Source organism: Melopsittacus undulatus, chromosome 6 (genome assembly GCF_012275295.1).
Source record: "Melopsittacus undulatus isolate bMelUnd1 chromosome 6, bMelUnd1.mat.Z, whole genome shotgun sequence".
NCBI classification, from domain to species: domain Eukaryota; kingdom Metazoa; phylum Chordata; class Aves; order Psittaciformes; family Psittaculidae; genus Melopsittacus; species Melopsittacus undulatus.
Window position 1 is genome coordinate 3778759 of NC_047532.1, and position 13708 is coordinate 3792466.

Sequence of the window (13708 nt, forward strand, 5' to 3'; positions counted from 1 at the left end):
CCAAGAGCTCTTCTACCATTTCAACTGTACATCTCTGCAAAGGACACAACTTCTCTTCCCCTTGTCTCAACAGGAATGATTTTTAGACGCAAGTATCTATTTAAAAACAGCAGCAAATTCTGCCACAGTTTACAAGAGCATTTTAATCCTCATTATTCTGGTCTGTGGAAAGTGGTAAATTCCATTTCAGCAGTTTCGACATCTCATGTTAGTGAACAGAGATAAGGAGGGCTTTTGGAGCCTGGTCCCTCACACCCAGCGCATGCTATTTCTTCCTTATACTTCTTAAAAGGAAGCATCAGAAAACACCTAAATGGAGGAGGTGCTGACAGACTGAAAACTTTAATTGAGACTCCTTTCCCACAGTGCCTCCCACACAAAGCTGCAGAGTTTAAAGATTTTAACAGCCTATAAGCATAAGAGACAATTCTTTTTCCTTTGCCCTCATTTAATCCCTGCTAAATTGGACTAAACCAGCAGATTTCACCAAATATCAGCTCCTGGAGCTAAACAAGGCCTTTAAATTCACTTCTCCTGGGTGAGGTATCTGATGTACCACTGCTGCACCTCCATTCCCAGTGTCTTAGGAAGTGAGGGACAAACTACGTTAACACCCTTCTCATACTCAGCACACACAAGCACTGGCCAGTACGTGTAGTGGGAGGTTTTCTCCACTACTCCCCCTGCTCCCCCCCCACCTCAGCAGTAAAGTTGTGGGGAAAAAGCCTTTACTCTGTATTAAACACCTACTGCTACACTGAGAACAGCCAGAGAGAAGCTGGCCCAGAAGCAGGGAACATCTATGCCAACTTCTTGCACTCTGTTCTAGCTAAGTTTCCAAGCACGCAAAACCTTCCTCTAAAAGGCAAGTGCTCTGAGACACACTTCATGTACACTGTTCTGCTGCGGGAGAACATAGTCCTGTCCTGTCCTCTTCAGTGCTGGCCTGTAACCCAGGATGTCATTGTAGTGCTTTAGGAATCCACAAGTCACCAAGTCCCAAATGACAGCAAACTCCATTCTACAAGGGTTTGGGGCAACGTTTTGTAGGTGTTCTCTGTAACAGTATCATACAAAACGATGAAAAAGTTGACCAAAACCACAGAGTACCAACACCTGTACATACACATGATGGAAAAGTTAGGGCAACAAAGAGCTTTGCTAGGAAAACCAGGACAACCAGTTCCCCCAACTCCACCCTCCCTCCCAAACACTTATGGCAAGTAATATTCAAAGACAAATACAAATCTGACTTTCAACCCAACTAGTGTTTCAAGTCCACTAGAGCTCTGCCTTTGAACTTACAGGGTGTGCACCTTCTTCTTAGCCTAACAGAAGGAGACTGTGTGGGAAGAGCATGAAATGCAAGAGCATCGTGGGAAAGACCAGAGTCACAAATGACATGGCTCCTCCCTGAAACCCATCCGGAAAATGTGAGTAAGTACTGCATGTCCCCAGTTGCTCATTTGCATTTAATCATATTTCAGGAATATCTGATTTACTCAGAATGCCACAAATGACATCAACTACTGCAAGCTACATTCCTTCATCATGGCTTTTTCAAAGCATGCATTTTGGGAGCTGCGTATTTGTGAAGTTCCTAACTCTTAATGCATGTTTTAAAAAACATGATGATGAAATCAGTATTTTTATCAATTCCTTTATTTACACCAAACTCTACTAAAACCTGAGACTTACAACACTTTCAGCAACCCCCTCCAACCCTCACTGAGCCACTTTATATAGATATAGCAATTTTGTAATCATTTTTCCTCCATTTACGGTTCCCTTTCATAAACAGGCAATTGACAGAGTAAGTTTATGCATCCCCTTGTGCCACAGAATTCATATGCTCTAATTCAATTTTCCCCACAAAACCATAAAATGGTTATCAATATCTGATAACCCTGGATCTACTTTAAAAGCTTCAGTAGGGCACTGTCATGTGTCCCTCCTTTCATAAAGATAACAATCTAAGGCCTCTGCTTCCATCTGTAGTGTTTCCCTTTGCTTTCTTTCAGGAAGTGTTGCTAAGGAAACAGGCATCACCTACCGTTAGGTCCAAGAGTCTAGCAAGGCTTTGCTCAGGAAAAACAGAACAGCTACAAACCAGGTAATTAATTGGTTTTAATAAAGGGAAAAAATGAAGCAGAATTACTGCATCCCCAACACACATCATCTACATACAAGAACCATATATTTACTAGGGCATGCTGCTGCTCCCTCCTATACAAACTTGTTTCACTTTGATTTCATAATGAACTAAGGAGAAGCATTTAACCCATTCTTCAAGCAATGTTTGGATTTCCCTCCACCTCTAGAGCCAGTCTGCTGCTCAGCTCTGCCCTTTGAGAAAAGGCAGTAGCCAGTTCTGCTGAGCAGCAGTGCACAAAATCATTACAGACCTACTTAATGAACTGACTCATGCAGAGTAACTGAGCCTGGCTCAATAAATTCACATTTGTATACTTCATTTAGAGTTTCTGGCACTGTGAGTTTACATCACAATCCCTTTTACTACTAAACAATTATATTCCACTGGAACAGATTTGAAGATTTAGCCAAATTAAAGGGATGTTATTTGTTAAATTGATGTCTACAACAGTTCAGCAACAAGCTTTTTTCAGGTTACATGAAATTTAGAACAGTTCCAAGCTTCATTGAAGTCTCATTTGTGTACAGATGATATGGCAGGCAAAATACATGAGCCTCTCCAAAATATCTCCATGTCAACATAATTTTGCCCAATCCCATTAAAGGTAACCAGTCATTTGAAAATTAAAGTGCTAATACCTGAATTCTGTATTTTACCAGAAGCATTTTGGAAATGTAGGATTATTATCACCACCTCTGGAGGTCACCACCATAATAAATACACATAAATCTATATGTAGACATTGTATATATATGTATAGATACGGTGATTTCAGGCTGTCAAGAGGTGACACTGCTCCCTGCAGAGCTTAATCTTGAGAGTGACAGTGTAAGCTCCATCTCACAATTACCAGGCATTTTGCATTGGTGGCCCCCAGACAGAGCAGCAGTAGAATAAAAAAAGCTGACTTTCAGCAGTGGTCTACCATAAATCAGAGCCACAAACAAAGACAACCCACAAAGTATTATCAGCAGGAATTAATTCTGACCATGACTTCTGTGAACAGTGAAGGTCACAGCAAATGTCAAACCCATGTATAATTCCCTCAACTCTGCAGTTCAAGAACTGCAGTCAGACACATGGGTGTGCTTTGCCCTGGCTCAGCAGCCATGACTATCTAAACCACAGCAACCCACAGGAAAGGCTTTGGGAAGCTTACACTGAGTTGGAGGGGCTGATTACAGGGAAGCTTGAACAAGTCTATGATTAGTAAAAAGAAACGGGAATTAAACAGTGGTAACCTCAGCTAAAGACAAGAGGGAAGCTGCCCTCTCTGCACAAGTACTTGCCTCTAGTCTTAAGGCAGTCAGTCCGACACCAATTATCAGTGTGTCAGACATGTAGTATCTTTTATTGTCACCCCTTTGCCATCCTGTAGTGCTGGGGTTGGGTGGTTAACTTCACTGTGAGGAGCCAGGAGGAAAGGGTCAGTGTTTTTCACAGAGAGCAGGCAGCTGATATGGCAGCAACATGGACTGAGAATCCTGAAAATGCAGACAAATCTAGAGCACTTGGTTGATGCCACTGGTAGGCAAATGTTCATATGGAAACTACACCCAAATTCAGTTAGGAGAAAGCTGCGTTGCAGGTTTCACTTCCTTCAGTCTTGTGCTTCTTACCCCAAGCTTCCGTCTGTTTTGTTTTCTCGATTACCCACATGTAGGCTGAATGTGTGACAGCAGCCATGGAGTGGTTCAGAAGAACACACAGCACGAGACTGACTGCATCATACAGTCTGTAGGGACAGGCCTATGCTGGTTAAGGAGAGTGGGTTACATATTAGTTTAGAACTGAAATCCAGTTTTCGGACATTATGCTAACCCACTTAAGGCTTGGAGCCCTCTCATTTTTCTTACTGCTTTCTTCAATGACAGAAGGCTCTATCATATAATGTCTCCCTTTATCCACCTCTTCCCTATTGTTTCTCTCCCCAGATAAATATTCTAGCCTTGAAAGGATAAACCAGAGATAAATCTTAATTTATACACCTCTATTTGTTACATCTATTAGACGTAACATATGACTTCAAGTTATATGAAATGGGTAGAAAAATTAAGCTAAGAATCAATAAATGAAAGCATTTCATCCATTATCTCAAGTGCAAGAGAGCAGGAGTTTAAAACTTCAGTGCCAGAATCTAAGTCCTAGTGCTGAACAGAATACATGAAAAAGTAATTTATCAACCTGTTATGAAACTCTGTGGTAACCTGCTTCCAAGTTCAGTCTATTTTCTTGAAGGAGCTGTAAAACACAAGGTATTTTTCATGATCTGGATTGGTTTATTTTCACATGTTCAGGTGGGATATTCAATTAACACAGTCTAAAGGACTACTTTGCCCATGATAAACTTCTCAGGTCCTAATATACAATACATTTTACAATACAAAACCATTTTAGACAAGATTAAGGTTTTTATCCAACTAATCTCTTAGCAAAATTATCTAAAAATCACTAAATCTGAATCTTTTCATAAAGTTCTGCAGAAGATTTTAATAACACACTTCCTCTCCCCTGTATTTCACTAGAAAACTGCAGAGAACATCAAATTCTAACACATACGATTTTATTAGGATACAGTACTAGCATTTTTAACTCTGGGTATTCTCATCCCTCCTCTCACAACTTAGGCAGATGCATTCAATTAATGATGAATCATTCTCCATAAATTTCCTGTTTAGAACATACTGGCAATACCAGCAGAACAGCCTACAGAGCTCAAAACAGGGAAGAGAAAGTCACTTGGTCACACATCACCACCATATAGTTTACAGACCCCAAAAAGATGTTTCAAGTGGGGGGTGCAGGTGTCCCAAGAAAGAAATGGTTCACTTCAGATGAACCATCATTATGCTATTAGAAAGAAACAACACTATCCCATGCAGATAGAGCTGTACACACCATACACTGTATACAATACACAGCTAGAGTTCACTACTAGAATTAAGGAAAAGTTTATTTCTCATGCTCCCAAGCACTACTCAGCGTATTTGTAATGTGTGTGAAGGAAATGGGGGATATTTGATCACTAAGCACCAGTGTGTAGGAGCAGCTGTTCTGCTGTACCATTTTACTCACTGAACATTGGGCCACAATTCCACAGGTGCTGAAAGAGATAAGAATGAACTAGACAAACAACCTGGTTCTGTTTATCCACACTCTGTCCTCACATTAACCCAAGAAAAGGTCCTCCCAGTGTCAAATAAACTCAGAAGAATATTTGCCTGTATCCTCAACTGAATAGTTTGCTCAAATTCCACTTTCTGCAGCGGACAGCCCATTCACATTCTATGTATTCCATTGATTAACATTTGCCTTCCCTGAAGAAGCCTTTTATTTTCTCCCTCTTTCAGGAATTGTCCTGTCTTCTGCAGGAGCCTATTGCCCACACCCTGCTGGATCAAGCTATAATGTCCTACTTTCTGAGCCCTGCTAGAGAGGCCTGTGGAGGTTGAAACTCTGCAAAGCTCGTAAGTGTTTGAAGAGTTATTCCTCAAGTCCTCTCCTCTGGAAGCTCTGTAGTTGAAGAGACTAACACAGGAAGGGAACTGACTGCAGGTAACCCTCCCTTTCTCTTTTTACATTGTGACTGATAGAAGGGAATGACTTTTTCTTCAGGGCAGATACAAACTTCACATTTCAGTGGTCACATCCAAAGTTTATTTGGCTTTTTGGTTTGCTTTAAAAACAAGAAACATTTCTGGTGCCACAGACATGAAAAAAGTTCCCCATAAAAGGCAACAAAACCCAATGTGTCACTAAATAAAGTATTATTGTAAAACAACTTCTGATCTCACACAGGTTTTTGAAGAACAGGCTGGTATATAGCTCCATTTCTCCCATCTTGAAAATTACTGAACTAACCTCTGGCTACCCTAGAATAATCTTCCACAGCATGTGGTCATTGTTTAAATACTCCACTCAAAGTATTTCAGTTCTCTTTAATTTGCATCACTTTTCATGTACTTTGACTTCAGCTTTCAGAGTTAGAATGCAGTGACAGGGATCTTGTAAGCAATTTTAAAGGTATGCCAGAGTGCAACCCTGTTTGATTTGGAAGAATGGGCAAATCTGTAAGGAACCATCAGCTTCTTCCTAGTCCTAGGGGGTAATTTTCTGTACAAGCTCACTGTTCTCAATCAGGCACTGTGAAGCACACACTTAACTGGAACAGCCTCCAGTGCAGCAGACAGGCTGTTTTAACTCCAAGCTGGCTCACTAACGGTTAAGATTTTAAAGCTCTTAACCTTCAACAGAGAAATTGCTTTGAATTTCATTATAAGTTTCTTCTCATTGACCAGTTTGATTGCGGAGTCTTTAAAGGACACAATCAAAAACATCCTTGACCACATAATAAATAAAGCCAACACAATAATAGGTCTTTCAGAATTCTATAGGACTCCAGGAGATGAGCAGTTGATTCCTTCAAGCTGAGCAGAGAAGCATGAAATGAACTTCAGCTTGCAACAAACTAGGGAGACATGTAAGAAAGAACATGTCCCATTTTAATATTACTTCATACTGGGATTGACAAGGCATTGTAACAACACAGAGGAAGATCCTGCAATGGAAGAAAGCCCTAAATCTAAAGAGATCCGGAGGCACCAAGTATTTTAAGTGACGACAATTTTAGAGGTCTACACATGCCAGAACATAGTTTCTATTCTAAAGCACTATTAACAGTCTACTGTAACTCAGTGGAACAAAATTCCATTGATTCTTTAGAAAATATACTTAAGAAAACTCTTAGAAACAATAAGTAGAAAGCTTGCTACTAGCTCTAGTGATAAACTTATTAGTTTTCACTCTATGCAAAGGAAATGGAACAATATTAAGGTGAATGAATTTAGGTGTAGATCAAAAAATGAAGGATTATGCTGCCAGGGAGTGAAGGATTATCATCACTTACCTCCCTCATCCAGAAGCTTCCCACTCAGGGGCTGGGATGTATCTGAAGAGTAACATGTAATGGAAATTTGTAGCATTAAATTAACTGCAGCTGATTGGAAGCACCTGATGGAGAAGAGGTGAGAATACCTGCTGTTTTAGAAGTGTGAATAGGATAATCCCCAAACCTGACTTTCTGGTCTTCTGCCCTGACATTAACTATTAAGGTTACAATCTGTCTGAACACTGGAAAAAATACTCTAATAGTCAGTTACAGTAAGCTACTGGAGAGGTTTCCAGACCAATCACAAGAAAAAAGGCTCAAGTTATGGTTTCTAACTGAAACCATAGCCTCATGACACCACTAGTCAAATAACCAGGCAATACACTTAGCGTCCAAAGGAGATCCAGGTTTTCCTTCATCAATACAGGCACACAGCCACAAAACCCAAACCAAACCAAAGCACACCTAGCACCTCCTCAGTAGACTATTTACATAGCTAAGTCAAGGCTACAGAAAACAATGTCTTACCTAGTAAGTGTGTACTCCCTGAGTCCTGAATGCAGGTTCATGGCAGAAAAAGTACCTATGCATCCACGCAATCGTTTATCTCGACCAATCTTCCACGTTACAAACAGCGGGCTGTTTAGGGAAGAGAAAGAGATACATGATCACAGAAGCAATACTGACAGCTGGGGTGAAATTTCAGCAACAGCGCTCTTCCATTTTGGGCAATGGGGGGCAGATCACTCAATAAGTTTATCGGAGCAGGGCCATAGTACATAGAAAGGTCCTTTGTTGTAGAAATGTTGCTTATGGGATACAATAGAAAATAAGATTACTGGAATAGTTAATGGACAGAATCAAAGTGCTTGGTAACAGACACAACATGCTCGGTGTTCTTCACTGTTACCCATCAGGCTTCTCCTGTGAATGGGAAGCTTCACTTTATACACCTGTACATAAGGAACCCCTTACAGAAGGGAAAAATGCCCCTGTCACACAAGCCATCCCTCCACCTGTGCACAAACACTTTGGTCCTCAACACTGCTAGCAACAACTACCAGAAATCCTTGGAAGAAGGTTTAGGAACACTCTCCAAATTCAAAGAACAGCCTGAGGAAAGGATATTTCCTCCATGAATCCAAAGTCAGTATTTAAGAATCTCAAAACCTGCCAGAAGTGGAGCAGAATCTCTGGAAGTTGAACATGTCTCCATCATATGAGTGTGACAGTTACAAGAACCACTTCTACTACCAAACCACTTTGTACCCACCTACACCAAGTTAACAAGAGACAAACCACACAACTTCTTGGGACCAAAGTCTTTCTTGCAGTTCTAAAGCATCGCATCAATACCAGAGCAACAGCAACACACACCAACTTGAACCTCCCAGGGGAGTGCACATTCCCAGTCCTCTCAACTCTAACAGAGATTTCTAATCCTGAGATGAACAGGGATGTGCAGAGGAGAAAAGCACAGCAAATGTACTCTTTTTCCATGGAGGAGACAATCAAAGTGTGTTACACAAACAAGTTGCACTTCCCTACAGTTAGGCTTTAAAAAATAAATGATGATAACTTTTTAAAAGGCACTTCAGTTAAACAAACCCAACCTGACAGAGTTTACAGACAGGCTCACCACAAGCAACCCCATCCTGCCCTCCACATCTGCAGAGCACCTCCCCCTTAAATCCTCAAGTAAACCCAGTGTTAGTTTTTGTGGAAAGACACAGGCCGTTCAGGCACAAATATGTATCATTCCCAATAGGAAGAGTACAGCCACCCTGAAGGAACAAGATGCATCTCTGACATTAAAGCACCTGCGACAACCACAGTCTTGCTTAGGGATGCACGACTGATTTCTCTCCAAAAGCTATGTGCTGAGGCAGGCACTGCTCTTCAGCATTATACACATGTACAGACCATCATATGGGATTCATCTTGTTTTCCTTTATAGCTGTTTCCTACAGTGTCCTTATTGTGCAGTCCATAGCCAATGCTGTGAAGATCAAGGAGTCTCCCGTGAGGTGAGGCTAACATCTGAGAAGCAGGGGATTACAAAGCAAACATGATTACATGTGCCTTTAAGGAGGGAGCAGATCCAGAAGCACAGGTACAGCCAAAAACTCACAGTCAAGTTGGCTGCATCAAAAAATCCCAATCTTCTGTTACTATCATGTGCTGCAAATACCAAGCAGGTTTACAACAATGCAGTGCAAGTTCAACAATGCTACACTGCACAACAGCCTTTAGGTAACTGTTTTGTCTCACTCCTCATCTGAAGGATCAGTAAAAACAGAACCTGCAAGGTGAATCTGCAGGTTTTTGTGAAGAGAAACTCCCTTTCTAGCTATGCTGAGTCTTAAAATACACTAAGGGCTTGGAGCTTTATTGTATGAGCAGATCAGTCACTGCACCACTGCATGAATCGCTGCACAGTGTAACAGAGTTGGATGTAACCATACAGGGGGTATATATATATGAGTATGTGTGTGGTTTTGGACTCTCAAAGAATAGTCCATGTTCCTTTTCTGCTTCCATCCTATGCTCTTTGTCTGCCATGGCACAAGACACTCATCATGTGATGGCAGAGAAGGATATGCCCCTGGGGCTGTACAGCACCAAAGCAGCAGCATCGAGCCCTCTCCTAACTTTCAAACCCTGCTGTTATCGCCTGCTGGTGAGCAACTTCCTCCTTACTTAAGCTGGACAAGTTCCCTTCTTTCAATGGTGATGAATAGAAGAGGAAGCTGAAGTCATATCTTTCTTTTGGATTTGGATTTCCTTTTATTTCTTTCCCCCCTTTGCTCCCCCCTTTTTTTATGTTCTTTGACAAAAGCTGAAGAGCATAAAGGCAGAAGGGACTATTACCTAACAGTTAGTAGAATGCAGGTTATTACACCACCTTCCATTCAATCAACAAGTGGCATTTCATAGGTGTTTTCAAGAAAGGTTCCCCTAAATGGCATCAACAAAATTGTTAGATTGCAATGGCACTGACAACACTCTCCCCTTGCACAGAAACAAGCCTGAATAAGATTCAAATTGGACTTTAGGATTATTCTCCTGACCTTTATCTTTGGATTATGAGATTTATTAGTTGTAATACACTTAGTGCAGGGCTGTAATTCAGGGAAACATACACACATTTACTTTCTTGTCAGAACAGAATTCCTTCTAGGATGCACTGTTACTGATACTTTAAAAGGACAATAGAAGAAAACACCTAGAGACCATCACTGAATGTTAAACAGATTACTGAAACGTTTGCATACGCTTTGAAGGTCCTTGTCAATGAGTACAAACAGAAAAAGTAAAGGTTAGATACACACTTTTTGTACTAGTGTAGTAGTATAAATGTACTGTTGGGAATACATTTAAACCTTTATTCACTGCTGGTAGCCATACATGCTAAAAATACATCCCAAAATCTGACTAAAATGGTTTTCCAGCCTTTCAGCTTCTCTATTCCCACACGCTTGCCTCCCTATTCCCCAGGAGCCACTAAAGGTATCAGCATGTCTACAAAGAAGATATATGCCTATTGAATGGAATTACTTAACTACCATTGCAGATGTCCTCCAAGTGGAACACGGACCAAGGGTTCAGAGCAGTCAGTGACCCAAGAGGATTTTAACTCTCAAGATTCAAGAAATAAGACAGAAAGGGACCTCCAGAGTTCCAGCTGTTGTAAGGAATAATTACACCATATAATGTCCATGAACGTTCCACATTCTCCACCTTAAAACGTACTAGAACTAATGGAGACAAAACCCTCAAAACGAAAAATGAGAAGGTGGCCTCAAAACCTCACTGAGGTTCAGAACCTCTGCAAAGACTGTGATTTCCTGCAGAAATGTTTTCCCAGTCAGCTTGTACCTACACTGTTCTTGTGCCAACATTGTCCTCTAGTTTAAATAGTTCTCGTCCCTTCCTGGTTATTATTCACCACAGTATTTATAGCAGGAATTCATATGCCTCTTCAGACCTCCCTTTGCTGAGCTAAATGGGTTGTGTCCATTCAGTTTCCTCTTAATGGGGATCTTTCCATTCTTATTATGACAGCTCTACTCTATACCTCTTCCCAGTTTAATTTGGCCTTCTTGAACATCAGTGTCCAGAACCATACACAGAATTAGAAGAGGGTCTCATACCTCAGTTAGTGCTTCCATCTCTGACCCAGAAATACTGACTGCTACACTTTAGGGTTAATTCTCACAGCCTAATATAAAGTGCAAGTCTGCCTTTCAAACCTTTACAGAGCATTTCTAGCCTTACACTAAACAAGACAATGGAAAACCTGCTCACAGAACGTAGTCAAGGTATGCAGAGAAAAGAACTTGTTTTTTCCTAGTGACATGCTTTTGCTTTTTACTGGTATCCTTGGTTTCAGCTGCTTGCCTATTTGCTCCAAGCCTGTAATGCTTTTTCTGTGTTCTAAAGACAATAACCCACAAATAAACTTGCCATCTAACATAACTGCAAATCTGAGATCTGAGGCTAAAGTGTCAAACTCCACAGATACTGATGTCAAGAGCAGCTAAGTAAATATGTACATTCTCAACTTGACAAAAACCCTTATTTTCATCTGCTGGTTTCCTTAGCACAAAAAAGGATGGGCTCTGAGCAACACGGTTAGATCTAAAATGAAAATTTGCACCTCCAGGCACTTGAAAGAAAACCAAAGAGAACAACAGAAGAGAAACCTTCAGTAGAAAGCAGATGTGATGAGAGGAGTCCCTTTCATCCAATGACAGACAGCAAGGATGTGCACTGCACACTGGAGATCCAAGTCCTCTTTCTGCCTAAAGCAGCCTGAACCCACACACAGCACAGAGTGGGAGAGCATACTGGGGTGGAGTGTGCCCACCTTTCTGACTCTGGCTCCCTCTTGATCCAGTAGGAAAGCTGGGGTGGTTTTGTTGCTGTCTTACAAACAAGAATCACCAAACCAGATGCTGCACTTCCCTGGGAGGGCTCTAAAACCCAGCCTTGAGTAGCTCTTAATGTTAGGGTGAAGCATCTCATTAAAAAGCAAAACAGCTCCAAGCTTAGGAGTGAGCCTTCCTGAACCAAGACTTAGAAACTTACTTGTCTGATGGGTTATTCAGCTTTTCATCACAGTGCAAACACCTCTGCCATACCCTGCTGACTGTTAACAGGAGAGGTGCACAGCACCACAAATACTCAGTACCCAAAAGTTGGTGGAATACATTTCAAATGGTACAGAAGCAAAAGGGACTAAACCCAGACCTTTATAAGCACCTGTAAATATCTCATTCTTCTTTCATAATGGTCTGTGTTTTGTGATTTGTTTGTCTGTGAGTCAAACACTGAAGAAAGACTTCCATCTATCACTATCTACAGGTGCTGCAGCAAATTCACAAGTGACCTGAGGACTATAAACCTGCATTCAGCCATTGTCTAATTTACTATTCATTGAAAGGCTTGATCAGCTCTAATCTAAATAGCAGGCAACTGTTTCAGTTATTTGCAACAGAGGTTGTCAGGCACCACCCCATGAAAAGCAGCTGATCCTATATGTTGGTTTTCCCTACTTTCAGTTGCAAAACTGAGTTAAAGAGACAGTTGCACCACAGTAAGAGTTCAAACTACTATGGCTTCCTTATATACAACCGCTGTCATCAACAGGGGCATACATACATGGCCTGTCTCCCTGACAGGCTACTGAAACGCATGCATGTACCCAAGAGCCTAAACGCTGACCTTAAAGGGTAGCCAGAAAATGTGTGGCTGAAGCACAGGAGCACGGGTCACCCGATCAGAGTGCTGCCCCATGTGTCACTTCAGCTACTATTACACTATTTTCATTAATGAAGAAACTAGGACAGCCCTGTGCTTCACTTGAGCATTAATCTGTTACACCTTCTGGAGAACTGAGGCCCTTGCCACAAAGGCCACAAGGAATAAACCTCTATAAACACAGAAAGAAAGCATTGAACTATTCTCTTGTACACCACAGTTACCAGTGCCCTCAGTGTATTTCTTATTAATGCTTTACCAAATCCTGACCTGCTTGCTATATGCTAGTGCAAATATTTAGACTGAAAGCAAAAGTGTGCAAGCTATTTTAGTAATGGCTCAGCTATCACAGTGAGAGTCAGCATGCCACTAACTTATCACACTGACATCATGTAGAAAGCACTGTTAAAAGGCAGCTTGTATCCAGTGCTGCTTTATATTAAAAGAGGCTATCTCTTTTAATATAAAGCAGCACTGGATACAAGCTGCCTTCTATTTATCAGTATATTTAATAAAAATAAGAAAGGGTTCTTGAAGTTGTGGGGGAGAAGGCAGAAAGTGTGAATACATTGGTCTTTCTCTGGTGCCATCAGCAGCAGTATGCAAAGTTTCTTTGTTGTGGGTAGGGAGGAAAAGAAAGGGGAGGAAGGTGGGTATAGGGAAAAGGAAGGGTGACAGATCAAGAATACTTCTGCACTTTTACCAAAGATAAGTGAGAACTTGTTTAGTTTCACTTGGAAAACTTCCAAGTAATAAAAAAACCTTGTAGGACTTTGAAGTGAAAAGGATTAAACCTGATGAACAGAGTAAAATAATATTTAAACAGGCATTTTAATTGTAGTTATTTAACCTACCATCTTTTATAACCAAAGAAGGGAAGAAAGCCTCTACAGTCCTAATGT

At 41.0% G+C, this 13708-nt stretch overlaps 1 protein-coding gene across 1 annotated transcript in view; it reads right to left on the bottom strand.

Moving 5' to 3' along the window:
* Nucleotides 1-13708, bottom strand: part of AMMECR1 (AMMECR nuclear protein 1) — a 100052-nt gene that overhangs the window by 32619 nt on the left and 53725 nt on the right. The window contains exon 3 of the mRNA XM_034063590.1: nt 7572-7682. Within this exon, the coding sequence (XP_033919481.1) occupies nt 7572-7682 (111 nt within the window). The remainder of the gene's footprint in view (nt 1-7571; nt 7683-13708) is intronic.